Here is a 17,136-nt window from a genome sequence, read left to right as displayed (position 1 = left end):
AGAGTAGAGAAAACTCCTTTTTTTTTCTTTCCTGTATACTTACATGTCTGAGAAATGAATTGGAAAATAATGTCTTTGTGTAGCAAAGATTTTGATCATTTCTTATCAGCTTACTGACGTTTAACTTATTATTTTTTTTACATCTTTATTAGAGTATAATTGCTTTATAATGCTGTGTTAGTTTCTGCTTTATAACAAAGTGAATCAGTTATACATATACATATGTTCCCATATCTCTTCCTTCTTGCGTCTCCCTCCCTCCCACCCTCCCTATCCCACCCCTCCAGGCACTGAAAGCACCGAGCTGATCACCCTGTGCTATGCGGCTGCTTCCCACTAGCTATCTACCTTACATTTGGTAGTGTATATATGTCTATGCCTCTCTCTCGCTTTGTCACAGCTTACCCTTCCCCCTCCCCATATCCTCAAGTCCATTCTCTAGTAGGTCTGTGTCTTTATTCCTGTCTTACCCCTAGGTTCTTCATGACATTTTTTTTTTCTTAAATTCCATATATATGTGTTAGCATACGGTATTTGTCTTTCTCTTTCTGACTTCACTCTGTATGACAGACTCTACATCTATCCACCTCATTACAAATAGCTCAATTTCATTTATTTTTATGGCTGAGTAAATTCCACTGTATATATGTAACTTATAATTATTTATCCTCTTAAAGTTGGCCAGTATACCTCTTCAAAGAAAGAATTTGCCAAGAGATTGTTTAAATAATATTGGAATAGAGATGTGTTCTCTTGCCTCCCAGCCTTTGCACCTGCCCTTTTGCTAGGATAGTTTTCTTCTTCCATCTTAGACTTTTCTTTCGGCAACTCTCATCTTCATCTGTCAACTTTCATGGCCACTTCCTGTAGGAAGCCTTCCCTCAGTGGGTTAGGTGCTGTTCCCATATGGGCTAGAATCCTATCCTGTGCTCTCACTGAACACATCATCTTGTAAATACTGCTTTACTGGTATCATCGTTGTTCACCATGTCCACCCCAGGGGAGAGCAGGGACTGTCTTGTTCCCTTGTTTAAATGCCTAGGGCTTAGCACAGTGCCTCTTACATGGTAAGTGTTTATTAAAGATGAGAGGCATGAATAAAATGGACAGTATGGTACTCTTTACTTGGATAGCAATGGCAGGATCTAATGCCGTATCCAGTATGCCTCAGACTAAATTTTTGTTATAGTTTAGTGTTTCTTATTAAATTAAATTTATAGTATTATTTATGTAACAGCTATCAAAAACTATCTTGAAGTGGCTGCCTCTCACTTTCTTTCAGGTTCCTTTTTTGCCAGGAGATTCAGACCTTGATCAACTAACAAGAATATTTGAAACTTTGGGCACACCAACTGAAGAACAGTGGCCTGTAAGCCTTCATACATGTTCTTTGAAATTTAGTTAGAATTCTGTATAGTGTATAACATGAATATTACTTAAAGAAATGTACTAATTGTCTTAATTTATTAATAATATATACTCATTGCAAAAGTTATACAAAGTAGAAGTTAAAATTATGATATACCATCCAGCCTTCTATATACTTATAGCCCTCCCCCATCCCAGTAATTCCCATTCCAGGGTTAATCACTCTTATTTTGTTGTAAAGCCTTGCTATGAGGATGCACACACAAACACATATGCACATATAGACATATAGAGTTGCTTTTTCTTTTGTTCTTTAGCAAAATAGGGATCACACCATACAAATTTTTTTTGCAACTAACTTGCTCTTCACTTAATATTATTGACCTTTTTCTTTTTAAGCCATATAATATTTAATTTTATGGATGTTCCATGTTAGTTTATCAATATCTTGATGGATTTGGGTGTGTTTATTGAATTTTCACTAACACAATCAAGATTTTTTAGTATTATAATTTTTTTGTTGTTGTTGGCCATGCTGCATGGCTTGCAGGATCTCAATTCCCCAACCAGGGATTGAACCTGGGCCACAGCAGTGAAAGCCCAGAATCCTAACCACTAGGCCACCAGGGAACTCCCTGTTATTTATTTTTAAACCATTACATGTCTATAAAAAAGAAATACTAAATCTGTGATAAAATTTAAAACAATATAAATTGCTAAATTTTATATATTACAGTTCAGTGAAATTCTCACTTGTTCATTCTTTTTTCTTTCTTTCTTATTTATGTATGTATGTATGTATGGCTGCGTTGGGTCTTCATTGCTGTGCACGGGCTTTCTCTAGTTGTGGCGAGCGGGGGCTACTCTTCGTTGCGGTGCGCGGGCTTCTCATTGCGGTGGCTTCTCTTGTGGAGCACGGGCTCTAGGTATGCGGGCTCAGTAGTTGTGGCTCGCAGGCTTAGTTGCTCCACGGTATGTGAGATCTTCCTGGACCAGGGATTGAACCCATGTCCCCTGCATTGGCAGGCAGATTCTTAACCACTGCACCACCAGGGAAGTCCCATTTGTTCATTCTTAAATTATAATTGAAGGGGCTTCCCTGGTGGCGCAGTGGTGAGAGTCTGCCTGCTGATGCAGGGGACATGGGTTCGTGCCCCGGTCTGGGAAGATCCCACATGCCGCAGAGTGACTGGGCCCGTGAGCCATGGCCACTGAGCCTGCGCGTCCGGAGCCTGTGCTCTGCAACGGGAGAGGCCACAACAGTGAGAGGCCCGCGTACCGCAAAAAAAAAAAAAATAATAATAATAATTGAAGACCTTTTTATTTTCCTTTCTATTATAGCCTCATATTCTGGGGAAAAAATAATGACTAGAAAAGAGAAATTTTGATCAGTCTCTTTATCTTCTGGTTAAAATGATAATGAAATTATCTGAAACTGAAATTGAGTGTCTTTTGTGCTGTTACTTCCTCAACTTTCTAATTGAAAGTTGGCTGTATGTTCTAATTGTGAAATACGCTCTTATAGCTTTCATTTACTGAACACTTACTGTATGCCATTAATGGTAGGGTTTCATAAATTATATTTAATTCTCCCAACAATGCTATTAAGGTAGGTACTGTTATTCCCATTTTACAGATGAGACAACTGAGGTTTAGTGAGGTTAAGTAACTTGCCTGAAGCTACCCAGTGTCAGAGCTAGGGCTGCAGTCTGGGTCTTAGTGACTCCAGAGCCATGTTCATAATATTTATTCTGTACTATTTGACATGATTTTCTAAATAGTAGTTGCTTACTGATGTTTTCCGTGGATTTTTTAAAATTCTTATTTTGATTTACATGCAGAAGGAAATACAGAGATATCCCTTGCACCCTTTACCCAGCTTCCCACAGTGGTTACATCTTGCAGAGTTAGGATAAAAATCACAACCAGCATGCTGACATTGATACAGTTAATATATAGGACATCACCACAAAGAGCCCTTTTACAGTCATACCCACTTTCATTCCACTCCTACTCCTTCCTTAACCTCTGGCAATCACTAATATGTTCTCCATTTTTATAACTTTGTCATTTCAAGAATGTTATAAATGGAGTCATATAATATATAAGCTTTAGGGATTGATTTTTTTTTTTTTTTTTTTTGCGGTACGCGGGCCTCTCACTGCTGGGGCCTCTTCCGTAGTGGATAGTGGAGTACAGACTCCAGACGCGCAGGCTCAGTGGCCATGGCTCACAGGTCCAGCCGCTCCGCTTGATTTTTTTTTCACATTCAACATAATTCTCTGGCGATTTATCCAGATTGTTGTGTGTATCAATAATTCGTTCCTTTTTATTGATGAGTGGTATGAATGTACCACAGTTTGTCTTAACTGTTCACTCGTTGAAGCACATCTGCATTGTTTCCAGTTTGGGGCTATTACAAATAAAACTATTATAAACATGCATGTACAAGGGAATTCCCTGGCGGTCCAGTGGTTAGAACTCTGCACTCTCACTGCCAAGGGCCCAGGTTCCATCCCTGGTCGGGGAACTAACATCCCACAAGCTGCACGGCCAAAAAAATTCACATACAGGCTTTTGTGTAAGCATAAGCATTTATTTCTATGGGACAGGTGACCAGGAGTGCAGTTGTTGAGTCATGGGTTGCATATTTAGCTTAAGAAACTGCAAACTGCTTTCAAAAGGGGCTGTACCATTTTTTATTCTCACCAGCAATATATGAGTAATCCATTTCCTCTGCATCCTGTCTACCATTTGGTTTTGTCCTTTTTTACTTTAAGCATTCTGAGGGATTTTCTCTTCCTTAATGACTAATGAATAGTGTTGAATATCTTTTCATGTACTTATTTGTCATTTGTATGGCTTTAATGAAATGTCTCTTCTTGTCTTTTCCTTGTTTTTTAATTGGATTGTTTGTACTTTGGCTGAGTATTGAGCACTTTATATATTTGAGATACTCGTCCTTTGATTGTATATGTGGTTTGCAAATTTTCTCTTACACTGTAGTTTGTCTTTTCATCCTCTTCACAGTCTTTCCAGAGTAAAAGTTTTTAATTTTGATCAAGTCTGTTTTTATCATTTTTCTTTTTATGAATAATGCTTTTGATGTCAAGTCAAAGAACTCTTGTCCTAACAAAAAGATATTCCTGATGATTATCTTTTTCTTGTAAGTTTCATAGTTTTACATTTAACATTTAAGTCTGTGATCCTTTTTGAGTTAATTTTTATATGAGGTATGAGATTAAAAATGTCTTTGGAGGGGACAGTGTCGTTTATGATACCTTTCCCTCTGTCAATACCACAGTCTTAATTAAGTAGCTATATATTAAGTCTTGATATCAGGTAGACTGATTCCTCCCACTTCTATTCTTTTTCAAAGTTGTTTTTAGCTATTTTAGTTCTTTTTCCTTTCCATATAAATTTTAGAATAACCTGTCTATATCTATAATAATTTTGCCAGAATTTTGGCAAGAATTGCATTAAACCCGTATACCAATTTGAGGAGAATAGACATCCTTATGGTGTTGAATCTTCCAATACACGAACATGATAGGTCTTACCATTTATTTAGAGCTTTGATTTATTTCATCAGTGTTGTATAGCTTTCAGTATATGAGTCCTACACATCTTTTGTTAGATTTTCACCAGAGCATTCCATCATTCTTTCTGAGTGATTCTAAATGGCATTGTTTTTCATTTCAGTGTCCACATGTTCTTTGCTAGTATGGAGAACTACTGTTGATTTTTTTATGTTTACCTTCCTGTAACCTTGTCTGCTCACTAGTTGTAGGAGTTTTTTAATAGATTTCTTGAGGTTTTCTACATAGATCATCATATCATCCGTATGACAGTTCTATTTATTCATTTGAGATCTACATGCCTTTCAATCCTTTACTTACGTTTGAATTATAAAAATATTTTTACAGGACATGTGTAGTCTTCCAGATTTCGTGACATTTAAGAGTTTCCCTGGAATCCCGTTACAGCATATCTTCATTGCAGCAGGAGATGACTTGCTAGATCTTATACAAGGCTTATTCTTATTTAATCCGTGCACTCGAATTACAGCCACACAGGTATTTTAGCATATCTTTAGAATTTCTTAAGATTTTCTAACATTCTTTAAATACCGAAAAGATGTGTTTCTATTTTGTTTTAAGGAGTAACAAATTTTATTTTTTCCCTAAGCTACAAGCACTGTTCAGACTGGTATTAAAGTATATGATGCACACAAGTACAGGAGAGTTTATTCTTGCTTAAACACATATAAATACATTTCTATTTCATAATTAATTTGCTTTCAAATAGTTCACTAGAGAGGAAAAAAACGTTTTTGTATTTATTAAGGCATTGGTATATTTCAATTAAACTCTTATGTATTAACTAAAATTTTGTGCTAAAATCAGTGCCAAAAGTGTTTTGTTTTTTCCCCATAAAATGCAGTTCAAATATGCATTCTGGTCATTGTCACAGTCAGAAAGTGATAATAGGGAGAAAATGGTATAGTCTGATACAACTGTATACTTACAAGAGATTGAAAGGTATTCTAAACAGAAAAACACTGAAACTGAGTTTTTTAAAGGAAATAAGAATGAAACTCAAGAAAAATGTGGAAGACCAAGGATACCTGCTCTTATAAAAGAAGAGAGAAATGTTATCCAATACAAAAATATAAGACCTATAGATTTGAAAAGGTTTTTTTCTTTGTTTTAAAAACAAGCACAGAAAACTGGGGCAGGGACAGGCAGTGCAAAAACGCAACACGATACAATGATTTGCCTTCATAAAGGAAGAGACCAATTGAAATGTCACAAATCTTCATATCTCACAAAACATATTAATGTACAATATATGAGGGATACAAAGTAGATTTTTTTTCACTTAAGTTTATTACAGACTACCAAATCATTGTTTAATGCATTCACTTGTACAAGCCTTTTCTTTGTAGCAGTACATGCCACATTAATATATATATACTAGATATTTTACCATTGGAATTACTCTTCTAATTTCAAACAAGTAACTCATTTTTACCTTTTCACTCATGCATATATGCATATTATCTCCATCATAAGAAACTTGAGACCAGGTCAGATTATCTAGAAAGTTGTTTTCATTAATAGTAAAACTCAAAATATATAGAAAAATACTAGTTGTGATGACTTACTTGGGTTGTATTTTGATAGAATGAATTTTTTTAATGGGTTTTGGCTTGTAGATATCTAAAAGTTGGAATGAGTTACTCTTCTTAGATCTCTATGTAGCTCAAAATTAGTTTAATTTACTTATGGAACTGCTATGATTTGCAAGTAATATTTTATAAATGCAACTCTTCTGAAGTAAGAAATCTCTAAATTATTACTGCATATAATATTACGTTGGCAAGTAGGGGGAGGTATGCTTGACCAATTTATATGACTTCTTTTTGTTCATAAAAGAATTATCCAAAAGGAAATACCTTAAATTTTTGTGGCTATTGAACAGTACTATGATGCAGATAAAGTATGAACTTTTGTCATCTAGAATAAAACTGTTTTTATTGGAATTTTGGAACTAAGTAAAAATATCATATTATAGAACATTGGACTGGTAGTAAATAGAAGTAACCTTGGGTAAGTCCTTCCAAGTAAAATTTCTATTAATCTGTAGTGGATTGTTGGATTTTAATCCATTGTTTCCAACCTATCACATCTTTTTAAAAGCTTTATTTTTAAGAATTTATGTGATTTGGAATTTGAATACATATAGATGTGACAAATAAACTTGGAAGTTCTTTTTAAACAAGTCTCTCTCTCTGTTTTGAACTACAGAGCCTATAATGTGTAGGGAGATGAACTTTACAATATCTTACTACGGATATTTTGTACTTAGTATAGGCTATTGTGGAAAAATTTGAAGGTAGTGTCTTTTTCTTATAGTAATGGAATTATCAATCAGTCTTAGGCTGCTAGATGTTTATTTTTAGTAATCTGCATGTCGAAATACTTGAAATTAAGTTTGCTTGGGGAGGGGGTGTATTCACATAGTATTTTTAACGCTCCTTACAATTTTGGCGGTTAGCTTTTCTTAAACACAGTTCATATATTCACTTAAAACCTTACTTTCTGTGGTATCTTTTCTTCTGAAAGGCATTGAAAACTAAGTATTTCAGTAATCGGCCAGGGCCAACACCTGGATGTCAGCTGCCAAGACCAAACTGTCCAGTGGACGCTTTAAAGGAGCAGTCCAATCCAGCCGCGGCAACAAAACGGAAGAGAACAGAGGCCTTGGAACAAGGTAAAACGCTCATTTTCACAAGAAATGAAATGAATTCAGAAAACTCCAGATAGCTAATATAGAGCTACTGACTGAAGGGCAGCTAAGAAATGTAGACTGTGACCTGTTTACTTGTATAAATTTAAATTGGATAAAGTTGAGTGTGGTGTTGTAGCTATGTTTACTTCCGTTGAGAATACTTACATCATGCTTTTTAAAAGGACATGGGCACTTTTGAGTATACCTCAGAGTTACAAGTACTGTCCATGTGCATCCTGCTCTTTTCATAAATTCCTTCTGGTACACTGTATGCTTAATGTTTAACTAGTGCTATTGGAAAATCAAAGCGAGTAAAAATAGAGGTAGTTGGAATGCAATGACTGGTTAAAATTGCTATAAGATTAAATGTAAACAACCTCATTTTTCCCCCCAGGAGGATTACCCAAGAAGCTAATATTTTAGTTACAGAGAACACTGGACAATATTGTACTACTGAAGGATATAGTGAAAAAGGCAAAATAGTAAACATTAATTAAATGCTTTAAAAGAAATCTGTAAATATTCTATTCATGTAAAATATGTAAAACTGGGTTATTTTATTAAATGTATTTTAAAACAAACTTAATTCTGATTTTTCTGATTAGAGTGCAACAGTAAGATAAGTTTAATTCTCTGAAATGTAGAGTTGAAAATGCATTAAGGAATTCTTAATAAAAATAACTATCAGTTATTTTAATGATCTGGCCCATATAGCATTACAGATTTGTAGTAAAGGGGGTATTATTTTAAAATAGAAAGATAGTAGTAATATACCAAATACCTGCTACCCTGACTTAACATATGTTAATATACTAAATAGGAAAAAAAAAAATAACATTACAGATAAAATTGAGCTCCCTTTAACCCTTTAATACATCATTCCATTTTATTTTTTCCTTTTTACCCTCCCCAAAAGAGAATGACTCTCAGGAAATGAGTGTGTCCTTCCATGATTTTATACTGCTATTTTATAAGAATGCATGTAGTAGTATACAGTACTGTTTTGGGCCTCACAATTTGAGTGGTAGACAGTACATCTCATACAGCATTTTTATTCTTACTCAGAACTTTAAAACTTAGTTCCCAGTTCTGTAGGTCAGTTACCTCTCATGGCTCAACTGTGTTTTTTTTGCATAGGCCAATATCAAGGTGTCAGTTGGACTCTGGGCTCTTCTCTGAAGCTCTAGGGAAGAATCTGCTTCCGAGTTCATACAGTTCCTGCCATTTTAATGCTCATGCCTCCTTATCCTTGCTGGTTGTCAGCCAGGGGCCTCTCTTAGCTTCTTAAGGCAGTCCACTTGCCTTGTTGCATGTCACTCTCCATCTGCAAACCGGCAACAGTGTCAAATCTGTCTGGCTTCCTCATCGCTGCCAAGAGAGAAAATTCTGCCTTTTTTTTTTTTTTAAAGGACTCACCTGATAAATGATATCAGCTCACTAAGGGCTTAATTATACATCTTAAAAATCCCTTCATAGCAGTTACTAGATTAGTGCTTGAATAATCAGGACAGGAATCATGAGAGGGCCATCTTGAGAATTCTGTCACATGGACATTTAGGTTATTTAAAAAGGATTGTTTCTATGCACATGCAAGCGTTTCTCTAATGTACATACTTAGAATTGTAATCGTGAGGTCATAGTGTGTATTTTCAATTAGTGTTGATATTGCCACATTTCTCCAAAGTAGTTGTATCAGTTTACACCCCCAGTAGCTGTTCGGTAGTTCTTAAAAATGAAGAAGCCCCTTACCTTACACTGTATACAGAAACTAACTCAAAATATATCAAAGACCTGAACACCAGGCCTAAAGCTATAACAATTCTTAGAAAATATCATAGAGGGAAAGCTTCATGACATCAGATTTGGCAGGGACTTCCTGGATATGACCCCAAAACACAGGCAGCAAAAGTAAAAAATAGACCATTTGGACTATACCAAAATTAAAAGCTTGTGTGCATCAAAGGAACGTAATCAATAGAATGGAAAGGCAACCTATGGAATGAGAGAAAATATTTGCAAATCGTGTATCTGATAAGGGGTTCATATCCAGAATCTGTGAAGAATATATGTTGTTGTTATAGTTCAACAACAAAATCCAAATAAAAAATGGGCAAAGGACTTGAAATAGACATTTCACCAAAGATGATATAGTAATGGCCAAAAAAACCCATGAAAAGATGCCCAGCATCACTAATCCTTAGGGAAATGCAAGTCAAAACCACAGAGAGATTATCACCTTGTACCTATTAGGATGACTACTACCAAAAAACCCAGAAAATAACAAGTGTCAGCGAGCATGTGGAGAAATTGGGACCCTTGTAAACTATTGGTGGGAATGTATAAAAACAGTGCCAGCAGCTGTGGGAAACTGTGGTGTTTCCTCAAAAAATTTAAAATGGAATTACCATATGATCCAGCAGCTTCACTTCTGAGTATATACGCGAAAAAATTGAATGCGGTATCCCAAATGAATGCATTCGTTAACCTTTATGTAAGAATCTATTTCACTTCATCATCTCTAGCATTCATACTGTTTGGGGTCTTTGCTAATTTGATACCTCATTCTAATTTACTTTTCTTTGATTTCTACTGTGTTGCTAATCCCTCCTCTGTGAACTGTTGGTTCAGTTTTTTTTTTTAAATACAATTTTTAAAGGTATTTTCCATTCAGCTATTACAACATATCAGCTGTATTCCCCATGTTGTAGGATACATCTTTGAGCCTGTCTCACACCCTATAGTTTGTACCCCCATTCCCCACCCCTATATGAACCCTCCCCCTGCAACCACTAGTTTGTTCTCTGTATTTGTGAGTCTGCTGCTTTGTTGTTAAATTCACCAGTTTGTTGTATTTTTTTAGGTTCTACATATAAGTGATATCATGCAGTATTTGTCTCTGTGATTTATTTCACTTAGCATAATGCCCTCCAAGTCCATCCATGTTGCTGCAAATGGCAAAATTTCGTTCTTTTTTATGACTGAGGAGTATTCCACTGTATGTATAGATACAACATCTTCTTTATCCATCATCTGTTTATGGACACTTAGGTTGCTTCCATACCTTGGCAATTGTGAATAACGCTGCTGTGAACATTGAGGTGCATGTATCTTTATGAATCAATGATTTGGGGTTTTTTTGGATATATACCCAGGAGTGGAATTGTTGGATCATGTGGTAGTTCTATTTTTAGTTTTCTGAGAAACCTTCATACTGTTTTCCACATTGGCTGCACCAGTTTACATTCCCACCAACAGTGTATAAGGTTTCCCTTTTCTCCACATCCTCGCTAACATTTATTTGTGTTTTTGATGACAACCATTCTGACAGGTGTGAGGTGATGTCTCATTGTGGTTTTGATTGGCATTTCCCTGATGATTAGCAATGTTGAGCATCTTTACATGTGCCTGTTGGCCATCTGCATTTCCTCTTTGGAAAAATACCTTTTCAAGACTTCTGCCCAATTTTTAATTGGGTTGTTTGTTCTTTTGATGTTGAGTTGTATGAGCTGTTTATGTATGTTGGACATTAATCCTTTATCATATCACTTGCAAATATTTTCTCCTGTTCAGTAGGTTGTCTTTTCATTTTGTTGGTTTCCTTTGCTGTGCAAAAGCTTTTAAGTTTAATTAGGTCCCATTTGTTTATTTTTGCTTTTGTTTCCTTTACTTGAGGAGACTGATTCAGATTCTTTGTCCATTTATCAATTGGAATATAAATTTTATCAGTTTATTTGAGTTTGTTTTATATACACACATACTTCTTTCTAGTTTTTGTAATGTGATTTTTTTTTTTTTACACTTCCCACTTTGGTATTATTAAATAATCCCAGATCCTTCCTTTCCCTACCTTTTATGTTAAATTATTATATATACTAGGTCTGTGTATGGTCTTTATCCGATTCTCATTGACCTGCTGTTACACTGTTTTAAATAACGTAGCTTTGTGTTACCATCAGGACATTTTTTTTAATTTAATTTTTGTTTTATATTGGAATATAGTTGATAGGATAATACATTTTAATATCTGGCAACAGTAGATCCTCATTATTCCTTTTTTCAAAATGTATTTGCCAATTTTTCAGCTTTTATTATTATTAATGCCAACCAGTGCTGTTCCTATAACACAACTATAAATGGTTTATATTGTTACATTATCCTACTGTTAGCTATCTAATTAAGTAGTAATATCTTTTCTTTTCACTAGAGATTAGATAAGTTTTATAACTGCTGACAAGGTAATGCACTTCCTTTGATATCATTGTGATGCTATTTATATAGTAATATTCCCAAAAGATATTAAAGATTATTACTATGTAATATTTCTAGAAAGAGAAAATAATTTTAAATGGCCTAAAATTCAGCATCAAAACCAAGAAGTTAATTCAGAGTGGCCTAAATGCCAGAATTCTGCATAGATCTGGCTACAGAATGTCACCACTCTGACAAAAAGGAAGCTATGAAAAAGGAAGCTATGAAATAGGTAACTAGCAATGACTTTGAATACTGCTGCCAAAGTCCCACCATAATAACTTTTTTATTGAAGTGAAGGAAATTATTTTTAAACTTTATATGGCAAGTGAAAAATCCAGAAAAACACAAAACCAGATAAATGTATTCCAAGAAGTAACAGTCACTCTTGTTGCTTGAGCCAAAGATCCCTATAAGTCAACCTAAATAGTTAATTTTCTTCTCAAAATCACTATTTCTTTTTTTTTAAGATGTTGGCAAATACTGAAAATTTCAAAAATATAGTAATATAATTTATAAATATGTCAACACAGAATACTAATAAATGTCTTGTAGAGAACATTTATTTAAGCTGCTTCCCCAAATTTAGAATACCCAGAAAACACAACTTCTGAAGATGTAGCAACATTTACATGGTCCGTTTTCAAAGTCTCGATATAAACAGCTCTCAGTTCTAATTTCAACTGGTTTGTCTTCAGTGCATGATATTTGATGGCAAAGAACAGGATCTTTTAAGAGTTCTTGTGTAGTATTGATCTGTTTGAAAGTGCTGAATTGAACAAATGCAGCCCACAGAATTAAAAATTTGAACACTTGAATGTACAGGATCACGTAAAACGGGGAATTCTGAAGTTTTCTGCCAGGGGTTTTTTAATGGAGAATTGTCTTTCATAGGATTTTTTTCTTTATTCTCTTTTGAGGTGGTGCCTCTGTCTTCCAAAGCCCGAGCAAGCATGTAACTAACTTTCCTTTGATGAGCCAAAGCTTCTTCTTTATCATTTAACTGCATGCACAGAAATTAAAAACATACCAGTTAGTATATCACAGAGTACAGAGCTATAGTCAGAAGTATTTCATGAAAATGTTCAACCTCCAGTCTAAGCCAGTCAGTATGAATAAATCAGTTAGGTAGCCACTGATTCCTAAGCATTATGCTACATGGTATTGAGGATTTTTTTTAAAAAGGAAAAATAGAAAACAGCGTTCTTTCTATCGAAAAAATTTTTAAGTCATCTGAAGAGAAAGAAGAAAGAAGTATATATTTACATGGTATGTGTGTATATGTGTATATATGTATATATAATACCAACATGTATTTACCTCTGAAAGAATGTTGAAGTTATTTATATAAAAATTGTTTTTATATTTTTATATGCAAATAAACTTTAATACTCTTCTATAGATAAGTATGTTCATATAACATGAGTTTCTTTGTATAGTCATCTATGAAATTGAGGATATCAGGACCGATTTCAGGGTTGTGGTGATGATTAAAGGATATAATGCATGAGGAAGTTCGTTGAACACTTTAAAAATTCCTGAATATATAAGTCTTGTCATGAACTGTATATGTAACTGCAGATGATGGAGATGCCTGGACTTAATTACAGGGAGCCTCCTCTTTTCAGAGGTGGAGCTTTAAAGCTGCACAGGAAGAACATGGATGGGAGAAGTGGGAAGCATGTGTGGGGTGTTTAAGGAGATGAAGATCATAATTCTGGAAAATGGTACCTGAAATGGGAACAGAGCATAAAAGTCAAGTATAGAGCGATAAAGAGTTGAATTAATAGGAAGGAAAAAGATAAGCTCATCCACAGCCTCTAACAAAAAGCAAAGATACTAACCAAATCTGTTAGCATCTTAAAGACTTCCTGAGGATCATGCTGGTCACCAGTACTCTTAGAACTGTTTTCCAAAGGGAGCATACCCAACAGTTTCTGCCCTAAGGTCTTCTTACTCCTTTGTGATGGTAACCCTAAAATGGAACATGAAAATCCAGCTGAGACACAAAAAGACACTCACTGAAGTACTTCCAGACAAAGAGGTAAGTGTGAACCAAGGCTAATTCATTACTAAATCAGCCAGGACCTTGTCCTCTTCAGGTGACCTCTAGCACGAGTGAGTCAGGCAGCACAGTGCAGTGGGAAAAGCAGACTTTAGAGCCAGGATTGCAAACGCAGGTGAGAGGCCACAGTGTGAGAACCCAGAGCAGCGCCCTCCCACTCTCATTGCTCAGCAGCTGCCCATGGGAGAATGCAGCCTGTGCTACCTGATAATCTCAGTCTTCCAAAGGAGCCAGCAATCCACATTTGCATGTGAAATCTCCCAGTGTAAAGGTTAGCCACCTGCCCACAATATTTGAGAACACTATTCACTCCCAACAAAACATGTCTGCAGACAGGTGGCCTCTGAACCATGCAAACTCTGCTTTAGAGCCAGAAAGACCTGGACTTGAATCCCCATTTAACCACTTCCTAATGGTATCATGTTGGACAAGTTCTCTGAGCTACATATCCTCACTTCCAGAATGAGAATAATAGTACCTATGCTCTATTGTTGGGTTGCTGTGCCATTGAATAATAGAGCACGGGCTGGGGGAAGGGAGTGGGCAGTTAGTATTGAATGGGGATACAGAGTTTGTTTGGGAAGATGAAAAAGTTCTGGAGATGGATGGTGGTGATGATTATACAACAATGAGAATGGACTTCTTGTCACTTAAAAATGGTTAAAATGGTAAGTTTTAAAAAAAATGGTTCTAAAGAACCTAGGAGCAGGACAGGAATAAAGACGCAGATGTAGAGAAGGGACCTGAGGATATGGGGAGGGGGAAGGGTAAGATGGGACAAAGTGAAAGAGAAGCATGGACATACATACACTACCAAACGTAAAATAGATAGCTAGTGGGAAGCAGCCGCATAGCACAGGGAGATCAGCTTGGTGCTTTGTTACCGCCTGGAGGGGTGGGATAGGGAGGGTGGGAGGGAGGGAGACGCAAGAGGGAGGAGATATGGGGACATATGTATATGTATAACTGATTCACTTTGTTATAAAGCAGAAACTAACACACCATTGTATAGCAATTATACTCCAATAAAGATGTTAAAAAAAATGTACCTACTTAAAAAAGAACGGTAAGTTTTATGCATATTTTATCACAATTAAAAAAAAAACAATTGTGAAAGCACCTAGCCCAGCTACTGACGTAATGCTTAAAAGTCCACATCCTGGAATATGTACACTGATATTCTTCTTCATCCATAGAAAGGATACAATTTGTAGCAGAAAATACAAAATTTATAGATTTATACAAAGAAAGTTTCAAGAATGTTTTTAGAATGCTGTGCAAATGGTCTAATGATCAGATAAAGTCTAAAGGGACAATTCCCTTTCCACCCAATCCTGATAAACCACAGTGACTGGGCCTCACACCTGACCTTCTTCAATAGCAGCTGTGGCAAGGGGGAAAAGCCAGACAAGGTGACCAGCTCACCAGTTCTGAGAGTGGATGAATCTGTCTCTATTTTCAATCTAAAAAAAAGGAAACATGCTTATAAGCTATCTCTCAGAACCTGTCTAAGCAGCCTTATCAAGAAGAAAAGTTAACACAGTGGTAACCACAAATAAGAAAATGACCTGTAACAGTCATCTTGTACCAGATTACTGAAGTATATTAAAATGAATCAGAGTCTTGTCACTAAGAAACAAAGAGCTACTAAACCTTTTATGGACTTGTAAAGGCTTTTCAGAGATAAACTAATTATTTTAAATTCTGCTTCCAGTCTCTCTCAGTACCTTAACGGAAAGCAAAGATTGGGAGCTGTACCTCTCAAATCGTATTTTCTATGGAGAAGTTCCTGAATTCTGTAAAAAGCTAAGAAAGGCAGGAATTCTGGAATATAAAATGAGTACAAGTGCTGAACTGAATATGAATCTACCGCTTCTATTCTTTCTCCCTACTCTTCTCTCTACCTTCCATCAAAACAAAATCAGATTTTCAAAGGGATTTGACTTCAGTTAACAACACAAAAAACACCTAGGCTGCCCTCTGAGAGTATACCTTTGAAAATTTTGCAATCCAGCTCCTATCAAGGGCCTCACTGAAAGAAGAGGTACTTGAGGAAGATCACCTGCACATTTGTTGTTCACGGTAGAACTAGATATTCTTAATGTTTTCCACCAATTCCTCAAAGGCTAAGTACATTGGACTATGTTAGCTTATTTCCCTGGCAAATCACTTACCTTGACATTAAGGTTATACCTTTACCTTTTATCAAGGGATTATTATAGAAAACAGCCATATAAATACTATTTATTTTTTTTATTATAAGTGACTGTTGAGGACTTAGCCATTATATTTGCTCACTGGCCTCTGTCAGTCTCATATCAGAAAACACCTCTAGAAGTTAATTTCAGTACAATGTGGAATGCCTGATTAAGAACGAACAAGAGTGGAGGAACATTATTTCCCCCCTTTTGCCCTGACTTCCACTTGACTAAATACATAGCTTTTATAATCTGCTTTCACCTCCTTTCACAGTTCTTGTTTACTACTTCTATTTTTATTATCCCTATAAGCTGTTTCTTAACACTTCAGCAGAGGTGGGTAAAGTTTAGTTAATGAAGCTAAAATTCACAACACTTGACCCCTATACTAATGCTAATATGCACTGTTTGAAAAGAGATATTTCAAACAAAATTAGGTATCTACTATTAAAAGTTTCATTTTTAATACTGTAAGATTCTTATTGGTCCTAAATTCATCTGAAAATGAGAGATACTGGAACTAGGATTATGGATTTTGTCAAAAAAGATTTAGAAACAGGGTCATGTCAGAATTTGAATACTAAAAATTTACACTTCTTAATAAACTTCACTTTAATCTTTCTTGACTGATAAATGGTTTCAAATTGGAATTTTAAATTGAAGCAATATGAAGCCTACTGAATAATACTTACAAATGAAAATTGAGATTGACCATTTAGAGAAACTAAAATTTCTAAAAAATAACAGCTACTTTGTTTATATTGGACAGTCTACATACTTCAATGGCAGTTTATTCTCTCGTGCCATTTTTGTATATTTTGTTTACACTAATACCATAATGACTCCAAAATGGCCATGAACTTTTGATAGGCTTGTGAACCAAAACCTAAACCTTAACTTCTGTTTCACTTTTTATAAGAATATTTTATTAATTTGTCCAATTTAAGATTATTTCTCTACTGC

General features: G+C 35.4%; 2 protein-coding genes across 4 annotated transcripts in view; one reads left to right on the top strand and one right to left on the bottom strand.

Moving 5' to 3' along the window:
* CDK7 (cyclin dependent kinase 7) overlaps positions 1 to 9,565 on the top strand; it is a 28,936-nt gene extending 19,371 nt beyond the window's left edge. For both annotated transcript variants that reach the window (XM_082835563.1, XM_082835562.1), the window contains 4 exons: positions 1,283 to 1,369; positions 5,295 to 5,444; positions 7,497 to 7,644; positions 8,057 to 9,565. In XM_082835563.1, the coding sequence (XP_082691689.1) occupies positions 1,283 to 1,369; positions 5,295 to 5,444; positions 7,497 to 7,644; positions 8,057 to 8,085 (414 nt within the window). In that variant the 3' untranslated portion in view covers positions 8,086 to 9,565. The remainder of the gene's footprint in view (positions 1 to 1,282; positions 1,370 to 5,294; positions 5,445 to 7,496; positions 7,645 to 8,056) is intronic.
* Positions 9,566 to 11,131: 1,566 nt separating this feature from the next.
* CCDC125 (coiled-coil domain containing 125) overlaps positions 11,132 to 17,136 on the bottom strand; it is a 32,293-nt gene continuing 26,288 nt past the window's right edge. For both annotated transcript variants that reach the window (XM_082836907.1, XM_082836908.1), the window contains exons 11-12: positions 13,755 to 13,885; positions 11,132 to 12,913 (exon numbers count right to left, since the gene is read on the bottom strand). In XM_082836907.1, the coding sequence (XP_082693033.1) occupies positions 12,605 to 12,913; positions 13,755 to 13,885 (440 nt within the window). In that variant the 3' untranslated portion in view covers positions 11,132 to 12,604. The remainder of the gene's footprint in view (positions 12,914 to 13,754; positions 13,886 to 17,136) is intronic.

Source organism: Leucopleurus acutus (genome assembly GCF_964270905.1).
Source record: "Leucopleurus acutus genome assembly, chromosome: 3".
In the NCBI taxonomy this organism is placed as follows: domain Eukaryota; kingdom Metazoa; phylum Chordata; class Mammalia; order Artiodactyla; family Delphinidae; genus Leucopleurus; species Leucopleurus acutus.
Note: the sequence above shows the minus strand (reverse complement) of the source record. Positions and strands in the feature narration are given on the sequence as shown.